At 53.9% G+C, this 13,685-nt stretch overlaps 1 protein-coding gene across 4 annotated transcripts; it reads right to left on the reverse strand.

Annotated features, from left to right (window-relative positions):
• Nucleotides 1-908: 908 nt before the first annotated feature.
• PBXIP1 (PBX homeobox interacting protein 1) lies at nt 909-13,051 on the reverse strand. Of its 4 annotated transcripts, none has more exons than XM_023213873.1 (11): nt 12,821-13,051; nt 10,428-10,514; nt 8,557-8,683; nt 8,129-8,193; nt 7,890-8,055; nt 5,075-5,215; nt 4,831-4,854; nt 4,479-4,561; nt 4,254-4,385; nt 2,385-3,616; nt 909-1,926 (listed from the first exon to the last, which is right to left on the reverse strand). In XM_023213873.1, exons 2-11 carry the CDS (start codon nt 10,476-10,478, stop codon nt 1,830-1,832), a joined length of 2,118 nt encoding a protein of 705 aa, XP_023069641.1. In that variant the 5' UTR covers nt 10,479-10,514; nt 12,821-13,051; the 3' UTR covers nt 909-1,829. The 4 variants fall into 4 exon arrangements, with proteins under 4 accessions (XP_023069641.1, XP_023069638.1, XP_023069637.1 ...); XM_023213870.1 differs by having other exon boundaries at nt 5,063-5,215; XM_023213869.2 differs by having other exon boundaries at nt 4,982-5,215.
• Between the last annotated feature and the right edge of the window lie 634 nt (nt 13,052-13,685).

Genomic DNA, 13,685 nt, shown 5'->3' on the forward strand with positions numbered 1-13,685 from the left:
AGTCTTGCTCTGTCGCCTAGGCTGGAGTACAGTGGCACGATCCTGGCTCACTGCAACCTCTGCCTCCCAGATTCAAGTGATTCTCCTGCCTCAGCCTTCCGAGTAGCTGGGACTAAAGGCGCCTGCCACCAGGCACAGCTAATTTTTTGTATTTTAGTAGAGATGGGGTTTCACCATGTTGCCCAGGCTGGTGTCGAACTCCTGAGCTCAGGCAATCCGTCCGCCTCAGCCTCCCAAAGTGCTGGGATTACAGGCATGTACCGTAGCGCCCGACCCAACTTCAGGCTTCTTAAGGGGCCTCTGTATTCACAGTGCCTCTCTGTTTCTGGTACACAATAGACTTTATAAATGTTTGCTGAATTAGTGGTCCTTGTTCCATCCCCAGCCTGCCCTAACCCCTGTCCCACCCACACATGAATTCAATGAGCTATACCTTTAAGCCCTTAAATAGTGTTACATATTCACTTGCTAAATAACACAGACATCAGTTACAGCCCTTTCTAGAACCTATAGTCCATCCCCTCCTGCCTGAGTAGTCACACATTATTCTGTCCCCTGTACATCCTGGGTATTTCCAAGATCGTCAAGAAGCCTAGTGTATTGCCGAAGGGACTGAGGTTAGATCTCAAGAAGGACTTCCTAGAGAATAGCCAAGGGGAGTCTGGTCATCTTGGGAGGGCTGGCCAGTGGAGCAGGCCCTGGGGTGAGTGAGGTAGGGTCTGAGATTTTGGGGACAGTGAGTAGTGGGAGAGGCAAGGTCTGGAGCAAATGTGGAGCCAGGGTGCCACCTAGTGGTTCCCTCACCTCCCCAGCCCCAGAAGCTCTTCCTTCTGGGCCTGGGTTCTTTTCCCTCCTCCACACCCTTCCCTAAAGAAGGCAGTAATTTTTGAGAGCCCAAAACAGGAGAGGCATTTTTCTTGCATTGCTTTATTTAATCTCTTCCCCAGCCCTTCCATTGCCTTTTTTGAGGATAAGAAACCCAAAGTTCCCAGAGATTAACTTGCCCAAGATCACTTAGCCTGGATTTGAGCCCGAGACTCAGACTCCAAAACCCACACTCAATTTGCTACATCTCCCAGGGGTGCGGCCAAGGCAGCTGTGAGCAAAAGGAGAAGCGTCAGCTTCTCAAGGGCCTAGAGTTTGTTGGAAGGGCAAGGCAAGGGCAAAGGGGGATACAGGACAAGGGGGGAAGTACCAGCGCCTGGGAGGGACCCATCCATTCAGGCAGAGGGTGTGGGGTGTCCCCCGTGCTTAGAAACCACCCAGCATCATAGCTGCAACAGCACTTTATTGGGATCTGAGTCTACAGTTCACATAGGGAGGTGAGGCCATGATAGAAGCAAGGGTTAAAAAAAGGGTGGACTTCACCCCCTGGGGACAGCTGCTTCCAAACCCAGCAAAACCCCAGGGAAAGTCCTCGTGCTGGGCCTCGAGCCAGCAACCGTAGTCAAATCCCAAGGCACCGGTCAGCATGTGGGTCAAAGGGGCCCACTCTGGGGACATACACGCAAGAGGATGAAAGCTGTTTAGCTTCAGAATCAGATTGCCTTCCCCACACCCCACCCCAAAACAGGCTCCTCTCCCATCTCCCCCTTCACAGTGACAAAACACAAGCCCACATCCCAGGGCCTGGAGTATCTGCATACATTTGCATAGACGGAAACAGGTCCAGCTAAGGCCTTCTTCTAGATAAAGTGACATCAGTGCAGGGCTGGTGATTTTGCTCTACTGTGTGAAAGATATCCGAATAAGCCAGGACAGAGTCTACCCAGATAACGCTGGGATCTTGGGCTGGGCCAGGCCAAGGCCATTCACCGTGGGGCAGGGTGTCAGCCCCGGTGGTGGTGGTGGTGGCGGCTATGGCTGTGTCCCTCCGTGGGCCCCGCAGCTCTTGGGCTCTGTGAGTGCTTGTCCTTCTTCCCTGACCTGTGGGGAGAAAAAGGCCTTTAGGGGACAATACTATGTGATGAAAATGGGTTCCCCGAGGAGAGAGGACCCTGCTCCTCCCAGTGAAGCTGACTTGAGCAGGCACTGCCAAGCATATGGGGAGGAAACCTGGTCTCCCAGGATGAAGGCTCCAGTCAGGAAGGCAGGAAGATGGGAATCCCCCTCGTCCCCTCGGCCATGCAGGTAGAGGTAGGGCAGGGCAACTCAGGAGAAAGAATCCCCACGCCCAAAAGGGGACTGCTCAGGACCACTCTGGGGTAGGCACAGGCAGCTTCCTGCCCTCAAGGGAAGAAAGGAAGCGGACCTGGATGACTTTTCTAAGGGAAGCCAGCTGGGGACCAAAAGTAGGGATACATCCTCAAACTAATGACCCTTGCTCTTCACATCCTCCCAACTGCCTCTGTCCCACCCAACCCAACTCCCCCACAGCTGCCCACCTCTTCTTCAGTGCTTTGTCTCCAAAGAAGTGGCTGAAGATGAAGTCCTCAAAGTCATCTACTTCATCATCATCACCTGTCTGTTGCACAGCCACCTCCTCCAAGCTGTCCTCCAGGGCATCCACAAAATCCCGGAAGCGGAGGCGGTCATGACGGAAGATGCCGTCCTCACCAAAGAAAGCAGGCGAGAGGGGTAGCTCCTTGGTCAGCTGCCCAGCCCAGGGCAGCCGTGCCAGGTATGTTCTTAGTAGAGAGGCCAGCTCCTGTTGCCGCACTGGGGCTAGCTCTGTGCCAAAGAAAGTCAGGCCCTCCTGCCGGGCACACTCATCCACACCTGAGCAGCCCTGGGGTGCTCGGTACTTGGGCCTCAACAGCTCTGCCCAGGATGGCAGGGGGTCATGGCTGTCCTTAGCCCCTTCCCTCCACCGAGGTTGCTTCTGCTTTTCTCCAGAGGAGTGGAAGCTACCACTTTTCCTTGGGGGTTCCTTCAGGCCCTGTCGCTTGCCCTCCTTCTTGCTCCCCCACTCCTCCACCCTTGGCCTGCCCTCCTTCCACCTTCCTACCGGCTCCCTGTCCTCCTGACCTCCCCTATTCTTCTTCCGTCCCCGGCCAGATTCTTCCTTCTTACGGTTCCAGTGCTCAGCCTTCCGGTCCCTCTGCCCATCCCACCACTTTTCCTTTCCACTCCACTCCCTGGAATTCTGGAAGTGGGACTTCTGGTGCCAGGCCTCTGAGGCATTGGCAGAGACCCCAGGGTCCTGGCCCCAGTTCTCCAGGCTCTGCAGTTTCTGGGCCAATCTGTGGCCCAGCTCAGCCAAGCCAGCGTGAGCTGGGTCCCCATGGCCAGCATCCTTCAAGCCCCTCTCCAGATCCTGCTGTACAGACCCCAGCAGCTGTCGCTGCCTCTCCAACTCTTGCCTTAATGCCTGTGCCTCAGCCTCCAGCTGTTCCTTCTGCTTCAGGAAGCTGAGTTCTGGCTCCTGCTCCCTGGGGCCTTGCTCCTTGATGGCCTTGTCACCCTGTGGGCCTCTACCCCCACTGAGGCACACTCCATCCGTGCCCCGGACACAGTCGGCCTCCAGCCCCTGGAGCCGGGCCCGCAGCTGCTGCAGCTCTGACTCCAGAGCCCGCTGGAAGGCTTCGCCCTGCTGCAGAGCGCCCCGGAGCTGGGCATTCTCCTCCTCTAGCCCTTTGGGCTGGTGCATCAGGCTCTGAAGCTCTTCCTTCTGGGCCTGGAATATGGTTTGGGACAAAGGAAGTCACAAAGAGTTCCTGTCAGGATAGCCCCAATGCTTTCTACGCCAATTCCATTCCATTATAGTGGGCAGGTGGCCTGAGCCCCTTTTATGGCCTGGAACACCCAGAGGATTTGGTTTTCATCCTCTACCCCATCTCCATCATGAATGAGACACAGGGATCCCCAAATTCCATCTTGGGTCTTGGCACATATATATGTATATATGTCTCTATATAAACACGCATTTCCTAGATTCACCTAAGGATAGCCAATGTGTGGCTCTCACGGTTTTGTTTCCACTTCCTATACCTGGAACAGTGTTAACTGATCATGGCACTTGGCATGTTCTTTAAATCCTTTTCCACACAGTGCTCCAGGCAGACTACACCAGTCAATCACAGGTGATACCATGTATGTTTCACGTACCATGTGGAACAGGTATGCCAGCCCTGGCCCAAACCTTAGCACAAGGGATGTGAACCAAGAACTGGGAAAATGCCCTGACTATAGTGGGAGAGGGGAGGGTCAGGATGTGTGAGTAAATAGGAAACATTCCTTTTGGGGGAGAATGCTAGGACAGACACCTGGCCTAGGTGGGTTACCCTAGCCCAGCCCCTCCTGCCTATGCCCACCTGCAGCTGGGCCTGCAGTAGCCGGATGTCCTGGTTCTCCTTGGCCAGCTTGTCCAGCAGAAGACCCATGTTCTGCAGGCTGGGGACATGGTCAGGAGGCACTGAGGACTGCAGCTGTTCCCTTAGCCCATCCTGAGGGCAGAAGAGCCCGTTATGCCATGCTACCCCACGGCCCAGGTTCTCCCCAGCCAGGCCCCACCTGCCTCCGGAGACATTCACACACACCTGCCTGTCCCCCACAGCATCCAGCAGCTCGGGATCCGACCCAGTGTCCGGGAGGACCTGCAGCTCCACTTCCTCCATGGGCCCTGTGGGAAAGGGAAGTCCTGAAACTGGTCCTGAGGCACACAGAGCCCATTCTCCCCACACCCTCCCATTCACACAGTCACCACTCCTGTTCAGGACCCACCCTGTGGCTGAGAGGTCTGGCGAGGTAAAGGGCCAAGGGGCACCCTGAACAGCTGACAAGGCCACTAACTGAGAAGTAAATGTGAGCCCCCAGCACCCCTACTCCTGACCCAGAGAACCAAAGAACATACAAAACCCCCCAGCACAGGCCAGGCCCCTCCCTACTCACCAGTCTCAGATTCTGAGAGGCCACCTAAGGATAGAGACAGAGGAGTCTGATGAGGCCCTCAGAGAGGGGTGAGGTGAAATAAGGTGAGAACATGGCAGGAGGGCAGGCAAGAGTGGAAGCCCAAAGCCCCAGCCTCAGAGGTACCACTCACCCGAGAAGAGGAGGACCCCCAGGCCCAGCAGAACCAGGGCCCCGAGGAGGCACATGTTGAGGGAGATGCCCAGCTCCCCGCCTGCACCCTCACCCCCAGCCTGGTTCTCCACAGCCAGGGGCGCCACGGGCTGAGGTGGGCCGGCTTCCCGGCCCCGCCGTCTCCGCAGCCCCTCCACGTCCACGTCGGTGTCATCCTCGCTGCTGGAGCAGCGGCCCTCCTCTCTGATCCAAGCTAGGGGAAAGAACAGGGACAGCGCAGTGAGGTGGTGACTGGAGAGACGGGAGGACACAGGGAGAGAGGGGAAGCAGAGGAAGGCACAGGGAGGGAGGTCCTCAGCCCTGACCCCAGAGAGGGGCACATGAAGACCCTGCCCACTTGCCCACTTCTGCCTAGGCATTGATGACTGCCCCTGCCCAGGTTGGAGGCGGGAGACCAGTGCTGTCAATGTACAAGCTATAAAAGCCATTTTCATCCTGAAAGTATCCTCCTTCCTCAGTGTGTGCCATGCATCAAACCTCCGCAGCTATTAATATCCTCCTGGGTCCCCTCCAAACTCTCTGGCCACTCCTTCCCATTCTCCCTCCCAGGCTCTTCCCTGATCCTAGAGTCGGTGGTCTCCCTAGCACCATTTCAGGTTCTCTGCTCTTCTCACTGTACACATATTCACAAGTCTCTCACCACCACTGACACCCCGCTTCAGCAATGAGTCCTTAGTGTGTAACTCCTGACTTGACATCCCAGAGCTCCAAGCCTGTATGTCTGACTGCCTACTGGCCACTCCCTCTGGGACCAAACATTCAACACACTGCCCTGCAAACTGGTTCTTTGCTAGTGTTTTCCCAATTCAGGGGAAGGCACCGCTGCCACCACCTAGCTAACCTAAGCCCTCCCTTTCCACCTCACATCCAGACAATTTCACAGTTCTACACTGAAACATCTTGACAGTCTACCCCTGTTCACAACCCACACTGTACCTGCATTAGTTCAGGTCTGCATCTTCTTTCTTTTTGTTTTAATATTTTTTAATTTTTATTTATTTTCATTTTTTGAGACAGGGTCTGGCTCTGTCGCCCAGACTGGAGTGCAGTGGCGCGATCACAACTCACCGTAACCTCTGCCTCCCAGGCCCAAGTGATCCTCCCACCTCAGCCTCCCGAGTAGCTGGGACTATAGGCATGCATCATTTCGCCCGGCTAATTTTTCTTTTCTTTTTTTTTTTTTTTTTTTGTAAAGATGGGGTTTTGCCATGGTTCCCAGGCTGAGCTCAAGTGATCCACCTGCCTCAGCCTCCCAAACTGCAAGGATTATAGGTGTGAGCCACCACACCCAGCCTATTTTTATTTTTATTTATTTTATTTTATTTATTTATTTTTATTTTATTTTTTGAGGCAGAGTCTACCTCTGTCACCCACCCAGGCTGGAGTACAGCGGCACGATCTTGGCTCACTGCAACCCCCGCCTCCCAGGTTCAAGCGATTCTCCTGCCTCAGCCTCCCAGGTAGCTGGGAAGTAGTTGGGACCACAGGCGTGCACCACCACACCCGGCTAATTTCTGTATTTTTAGTAGAGATGGGATTTCACCATGTTGCCCAGGCTGGTCTCAAACTTCTGACCTCAGGTGATCCACCCACCTTGGCCTCTCAAAGTGCTGGGACTACAGGCGTGGGCCACCGCACCCAGCCGCCTATTTTTATTTTCTTTTTTCTTTCTTTTTTTTTTTTTTTGAGATGGAGTCTCGCTCTGTTGCCCAGGCTAGAGTGCAGTGGCATGATCTCGGCTCACTGCAACCTCCACCTCCCAGGTTCAAGGGACTCTCCTACCTCAGCTTCTCGAGTAGCTGGGACTACAGACGCATGCCACCACGCCCGGCTAATTTTTTATTTTTAGTAGAGATGGGGTTTCACCATCTTGGCCAGGCTGGTCTCAAACTCCTGACTTTGTGATCCACCCAGCTCGGCCTCCCAAAGTGCTGGGATTACAGGCATGAGCCACCGCGCCCAGCCAATTTTTATTTTCTTTAGAAACAGGGTCTCGCTTTGTTGCCCAGGCTAGAGTGCAGCGGGATGACCATGGCTCACTGCAGTCTTGAATTCCTGGGCTCAAGCAATCCTCCCACCTCAGCCTCCCAAAGTGCTGGGATTATAGGTGCAAGCCACCGTGCCCGGCCCAGGTCTGCATCATCTTTTCCTGACCAGTGCAGTTGCCTCCTAAATGACCCCCAGGCCCTCCATCCTGTCACTCAACAGGGACCAATTCCTATACTCCTCTGCCACAAGCCTGGAACAGAGCTCCTTAGCACAAGACAAGTGGTCTCCACTCCTTTGCTGATGCTGCAGCCTTGGCCTAAAATAATCTCTTTCCCCTGCCCTACGTACCAAAAGCCTACTCTGTGCTCAGGGCTCCACTCAAATGTCACCTCTCACTGTCCCAGCCTCTCCCTTGCCCTCAACCAGTCTCCTGACTGAATGGCCTCTCCCTCCTTTGGGAGCACCTTAATTATATTTCTGTACCTCTCTTAGGTCTGATATGCACCTTGGCTCAGTCTGATCTGCCGCTTACATAGGCGCTAACCACTCATCTTCCCTCTGCCCAGGCCCAGGGCCAGCACAAGGAAGGGACTCCAGAAATGAGGGTTGAATTCTGGAGGCAAGAAAAGAGGAGGCCCCCATGGCAGAGAGGAAAGAGTCAACCAGATGTGGGCCCTGCCCCTTACCAGCAGTGAGACCTTGGTCAAGTCATTCAACCTTTCTGGGCCTCAATGTCCCAGGGGTAGTGGTGAGAAAGGAGAGCACCAAGGTGCTCAGCCCCAGGGCCTGGACCAGAGCATGTCCTCAGTAGTGATGGCTGATCCCTCTCCCATACCTTCTAGAAGGAGAGTGACAAGAGAGACAAGGAGGACTCTCACCTGCTTTGGGGGTTGAAGGCAGGTTCTGTGGAGGGCTCTGGCCTTCCAGGTCCTGTGTGTCTGGTCCCAGGTCTGTCACCACGGTGGTCTCCTGCAGGTCTCCCTGGACTACTGTGTCTCCGGGACCAGGAGACTCCACACCACAAACATCATCTTCCAGGGTGCCCTAATGCAGATGCAGCAGTGAGCAGCTGCTAGCCCTCCCTACCTCCCTTCCTTCCCACAGGGAAGCTCCTCACCTTGACCTCAGCCTCCTCTGTTAGAATGCTGCCAGACTGAGGGCTTTCAGTCTGGAAGAGTGTCCCTGTGGTAGGAGAAAAGGCCCAGAAAAACCCACTGCCCCAGCTGAATTTCCTATGTAGTCCTCTTGTCTCCCACGGGCCCCTACCAGGTTGGAAGGGGCAGGAAAAAGCCAGATGGAATGAGAAAAGGAGTTTGTCAACTGAGATTAACAGAGGAACTAAAACGAACCAGCCTCCCCGGAGCTTGCAGTGAGCTGAGATCCGGCCACTGCACTCCAGCCTGGGCGGCAGAGCAAGACTCTGTCACAAAAAAAAAAAAAAAAAAAAAAACGAACCAGCCTCCCTTTCTCTGAGGAAACTGGGAAACCCCAAAATATGGAGAATAGCTTTGTCTGGTAAGGCACGTCCTAAGCAGGGCCTGGTACCTTCTCCATCCATGGTCCCAGCTAATTCTTCCCCATCTGCCTTGGAGGGGCTGTGAGGGGCCTGCAGGGCTCTCTCAGATTCTGGGTCCATCCTAGATGCCGGGCCCAGCGTCTCCACAGGTAGGCTCTGGGAGGAGAAGTACAAGGAGAAGGGCTGCACCCGAGAATGGGGCCCCAGTCCACATCCCAGAAACACACATGTTCAGTCATGAGCCGGCCCGAAAAGGGGCTCCAGGCAGCACCAAGTGCTTGGCCATTCCCCAGCCTCACTCACTGCAAGGAGGAACTTTCAGGGGCCAGGTTTCCGCTACACAGAGAAGCACCACCACACCAAGGCACTGGATGCAGCACAAACCTGGTGCCCCACCGCCAGGAGGTGAGCTACAGCCTAGATTTCCCTCCCCTCAAGATCAGTAGCACTTCCTTCCCCACAGATGAACAACCCAGATATTATAATATTAAGGGTGGGAGGAAGGCAAGAGAACAAAGTTCCCTGGGTGCCCACGGGTCACAGTTATGCCTCCCGGGGTGTCACTGCAGCTGCCCTCTCAACTGGACAACTACTTACATCTCCCAAGCCTTTCTGGCCTTTCCCACTGGCCCCTGACACTCCCCCGACACCCAGCAGCTGCTCACAGAAGCCCAACCCACCCCAACCACAGACAGCCTGTCTCCAGGGTGTTCTTAGCCTGAATATTCAGCCCTGGCCACAAAGCCTTGGCCTCCTCCCTCTACCTACTCCCCTTCCACAGGGCCCTGGCCTGCCACCCGCCCCGTGGCTCCAACTATCCCTTTGAGAATAATGCTTCATCTTAGTTGTGTCTTTGCCATTTTCAAAACATTTTTATTCTCATGGTCCCTCCTACAAGGCAAAAATCATGACCCGCATTTTACAAGAGAGGACAGAGAGGTGATATGGCATGCCCAAGGTCCCCCAGCTGTCAACAAAGACACCTCAACAGGAGGCCAGGGCTCTGAGAGCCTGGTGCCCGCCTGCTCATACCTGCCTTCCCTCTGCCAGCGAGTCTCAATCCATGTATCTTGCTCCAGCATCATCCCCAAGGTCAACTCCTTACTCCCAGCTGGGTTCCTCAAGGGCACCTCAAACTCAACATATTGAAACCGAGCTCCTCCCCTCCTCCCCTCCTGGTGGCTCTAATATACAAAGTCGCAAGGTCTTGGAACTCTCAGAGACGCCTTTGACAAATTTTTGCCATCCCTTCTCTAGCCACTCAGTTCCCTATCCTGCCAGCCCCCTTCTCCCTCCTCAGTGGGCTTCTGCCCCACCAGCTGCTACCTGGACTTCTGCAGGGGGTCTTCAAAACACTCTCTCCCTGTTCCCACCCAGGCTGCACAGTGGCTTCACCCTCTGCCCAAGACAATGATTGTCCTGATCCCTCTAAACCAAAGCCCCACGTTGATTTCCCATCAGGATGAGGCCTGAAGGCCTCAGCCAGGCCCTTCAGGTCTCTTCCAGGGGTTCCGAGGTTCTGCCCCCAACCTCACTCCAACACTGGCTCCAATCCACGTCTCCACATCACCCATGGGTGTCCCACAGTCTCCCCCAGCATGGCTTTCCCCACTATCGCCTCGGGACCTTTGTTCACATTGGTCTCGCCATTCGAAATCCCTCCCTACTTGTCTCGGCTTACCGAACTGGTCCCTTCCTTCACAGCATGGTCCAAGTGCCAACACCTGACCCCTGGGGCCCCATCTCCTTCTTCCTGCTACTGGAGTTCCTCTAACAGCCAGCAGGAAGTGATGCAGGTGACCATCAGGACTAAGGAAAAGGACCCACCAAGAAAGAAGCCCAGCACTGCAGAAACACCCCCCAACCCTGTCCCCATGGTTCCCAGGCCTGCTCTTCCTACCTCAGAGCCAGCAAGCACCCAGCTATTATCAGAGTCTGGGCAGGAGGCCATAGTTGCTGAGGTCCCTGAGGCTGCTGTGGCTGCCACCTGCAGAAGAAAGCTCTCTTAAGGATGGGGGCTCCCTTCAGGAGGGACAGGATGCAGAAAGCAGCCTTGGCTGGGTTCCAAGTTTCAAGTGCTGGGCAGCAGCCTCCAGAACCAAGCCTGGTTCCAGTCTTTCTCTCCCTGATACCCCAACTCTTCTAAGCAGTGTTTGCCTTGCAAATCAGAATCTGCCAACAGCCACAGAGAAGCCAGCCTTTTCCAGGGACCAACAGGGCCTTGGAAAACTGAACTGATCTTGAAAGGTCAAAGTAGCATAGGCTGGAAAGGCTCTGGGGAATTCCAGTCCAGCCCCCTGACATTTTAGTCAGGGAAGATTAAGCCCAGCAAGGTTGACAGACTTGACTTGCCAATAAGAAGCCTTGTTAATAAGAAGAGCAGGAAAACAACACAGCCCTCCCTTTACAACACCAGGTACCTACACAATCACTACCTTCTGCCCCAGGACCTGCAAAGGAAGACTTGATGGCCTCCTTCAGCCCTAAATGTCCCACCACTTGCCCAGCATAAGTCCTTGGTATGGTCTAGTTCAATGGTTCTCAATCTTGGTTGCACATTGGAATCACCTAAGATTTTGATTCAATTGAGTTGGGGTGTAGGCCCAGGCGTGGGTCTTTTTAAAAACCTCTCAAATGATTCTCATGCGCACCCAGGGTTGAGAACCACTGGCATAGCTTAGATCCACCTGGATGCACCTTTTATAAGTCTCCTCATCACTCTCAGCTCCATTATAAATTCTGCTTACCTTCTTAGTAATCGCCAGAGTTTGGTGTTAGGGAACTTGAAGGTGACTGGGAAAATGGATTTATGGCAACTATCATGTATATATACACCACTTTATAGCTTGCAAAAAATAGACAAAAATCAGGGCTATGGTCCTGCACCCCATTAATCTGCTCTGACTTGATAGGGACAGGGGAGGGAATCACTCCAGTTTCCAAAGCCTGACTGACACAAAGCAGGGTAAGAAGAGAGGGATCCGCCCCTTCATTCAAAGCTAAGACAGTTCCCTCAGGCAGCTCCTGTTGGGACCAGGCATAAAGGTGGAAGGATAGATGAGCTGACCTCTCAAGAGTACTGGATTGTGATCCTTCAGAAGAGGATAAATGACTGCTTCCCGAGTACTTTATAAGGAAACTCAGGAAAAGGGAAGTGAGGCTGGGACAGTAGGGCAGTTCTACCTTCAAAACCAACCACATTATCCCCTTCTGTTTGAGCTGTTTTCAAGTCCCATGTGGTGCCCTAAATAACCTCCTGTGGCTCCTGCCAGTCAAGATCCAAGTCCTGGATAGGTCTTTCCCAATGCCCATCCTCCCAGACACATGCACCCATCCCACACGGAGACAGGAGAATGGCTGCAATGACTTCCCTGTACCAAGTCCAACAGGACACCCTGGCATGCATCTCTAAGTATTAAGTATCCATAGAGCCATGGCTGTTCAGCCTTCCGCTTGTGGCTCCGCCCCCGCCGTTGTCATCATCTCCCCATCCCCAGTTGCTGACTGTTAACAGGTGGTGGCAGGAAGGAAGTGGCAGCAGCTTGGGCTGAAGTCCCTGTTTATCCCTAGCTGTGTGTACAGCCTGCTCAGGTCCTCTAGAACCAGGCACCATGGCAACCACAGTGATGTCAGACCCACTGTCTCCATGGAAACCAGCAAAGGTATTTGGGTCAACAAAACAAATACTTATGAGGCCCAAATAGGAGACACTCTGAAGCTCCTATACTCTGGGTCCCAAACCCTGATATCTTTCTCTTGGTTAGGTTAACTCAGGATTCAAAAAAATTCCCCTCTTCTCCCAAGCCAGCATCTCACTGCCTTATTAGGAAGTTCCTTCTGCTGGCTAATCTCCACCCTTCCCTGCCGTGTTTCTAGATCTTTTTCTTTTCATCGACCTTCTGGAAGAAAACCCACCTCCACTCCCTCCCCCCACCCCCTTCTTTTCATTCAGGCAGGATTCAACAAACACCTCCTGTAAGGATTCTGACAGAGACTTCTGCTATTTCTAAAAAACAGCTAAAGGGGGAGCTCTCCCACTCAGTACAAAGCTAGGAAGTCTCGTCTCTAGTTAATTTAAACTCTTCTAACAGTTGCGCCTCCAAACCTCTAAAGCAAAGGATCTAGGGCCACTTGCCTGGGGTTCCTGTTTTGTTAGTGTCGGCACCTGGCCCTCCTCCCCCAGCCCGGAAATCAAAAGCAGTTCATTCCTTCTAGATTAGTTCCCCCTTTCCTTTTCCTTATTCCACCCCCGTCACAGGGAATCTGTGCACCCCTTCCCAGCTAAGGCATTACCTGACCCAGCTCTTGCTTCGGTCTTCAGCTTAACCTGTTGCTGGCTTCCCTTCGTTTGCAGCCCGAGAAGAGAATCATGTGACCAGAAACTGACCAATGAAAAGTCAACATCCCCAAGGGGGCGGAAACTTTTGGCCAATAAGAGGAGGAATTGAGAGTCAGGGGGAGGGGAAGGGAGGTCTAGCGGCAGGGCCCCTGAACTTGAGCTTAACGGGTGGGCGACCGGGGTCTCAGCTAACTGAATCCTGAGTTTCCTGCCCTTCTTTCCCAGTGTCTAAACAGTTTCTAGAGAGAACCCCCCCAAACTGAGAGAAAGGCAGAGGGTGCCGTCTTCTGAGATGAGGAAGACAAGGGGCCAGGTTGATCCCAGGATAGACAGAGACAGCTGTGAGATGGGGGAAGGGAGAGAGACAGGTCGCAAATCCAGGGTGTGGAAATAGCCCTCCTGCCATTCTCCCCAATCTGCTCCAGCACAGACTGCTTAAAAGATGCCATTGCTACTTTTAAAAAAACGGTTGGGGGACAGGAATGATCTGAAAAACATCCCACAATGAAATTTGATGCAACAGGAGTAGCCCCTCCCCTCACCCTTACAGCTACACTTGCTCCCTAACCCAAACTGGGAGGTGGGTGGGGTGCTAAACCCAGAAGAGCTCAAGCACTTGTCTTCCAGAGGCTTTGGTGCCAAATCCTCCTGGCTCCAGGCCTGGACCAGGAATATGCTCAGAAAGGAAACTCAGTTTCTCACAGCTGAGACACAGGGGGATGGGCGGGGAAACACAGGCCTCCCTAGGCTCAGCGGTTTATACCAGGGTCAGTTCAGGGGCCAAATCTGCCATTCCCACTCCCAGGGACCCTGGGGAGT

This window comes from Piliocolobus tephrosceles, chromosome 1 (assembly GCF_002776525.5).
Source record: "Piliocolobus tephrosceles isolate RC106 chromosome 1, ASM277652v3, whole genome shotgun sequence".
Classification (NCBI taxonomy): Eukaryota; Metazoa; Chordata; class Mammalia; order Primates; family Cercopithecidae; genus Piliocolobus; species Piliocolobus tephrosceles.

What these genes read in the sequence shown, in the direction of transcription:
- PBXIP1 (XM_023213869.2), bottom strand. Translation starts at nt 10,478, where the DNA reads ATGGCCTCCTGCCCAGACTCTGATAATAGCTGGGTGCTTGCTGGCTCT. An exon ending in GGGGGTCCTCCTCTTCTCGG is followed by an intron (nt 4,855 to 4,981) that starts GTGAGTGGTACC and finishes CTCTATCCTTAG; the next exon opens with GTGGCCTCTCAGAATCTGAG. An exon ending in CCTCTCAGAATCTGAGACTG is followed by an intron (nt 4,562 to 4,830) that starts GTGAGTAGGGAG and finishes CCTTTCCCACAG; the next exon opens with GGCCCATGGAGGAAGTGGAG.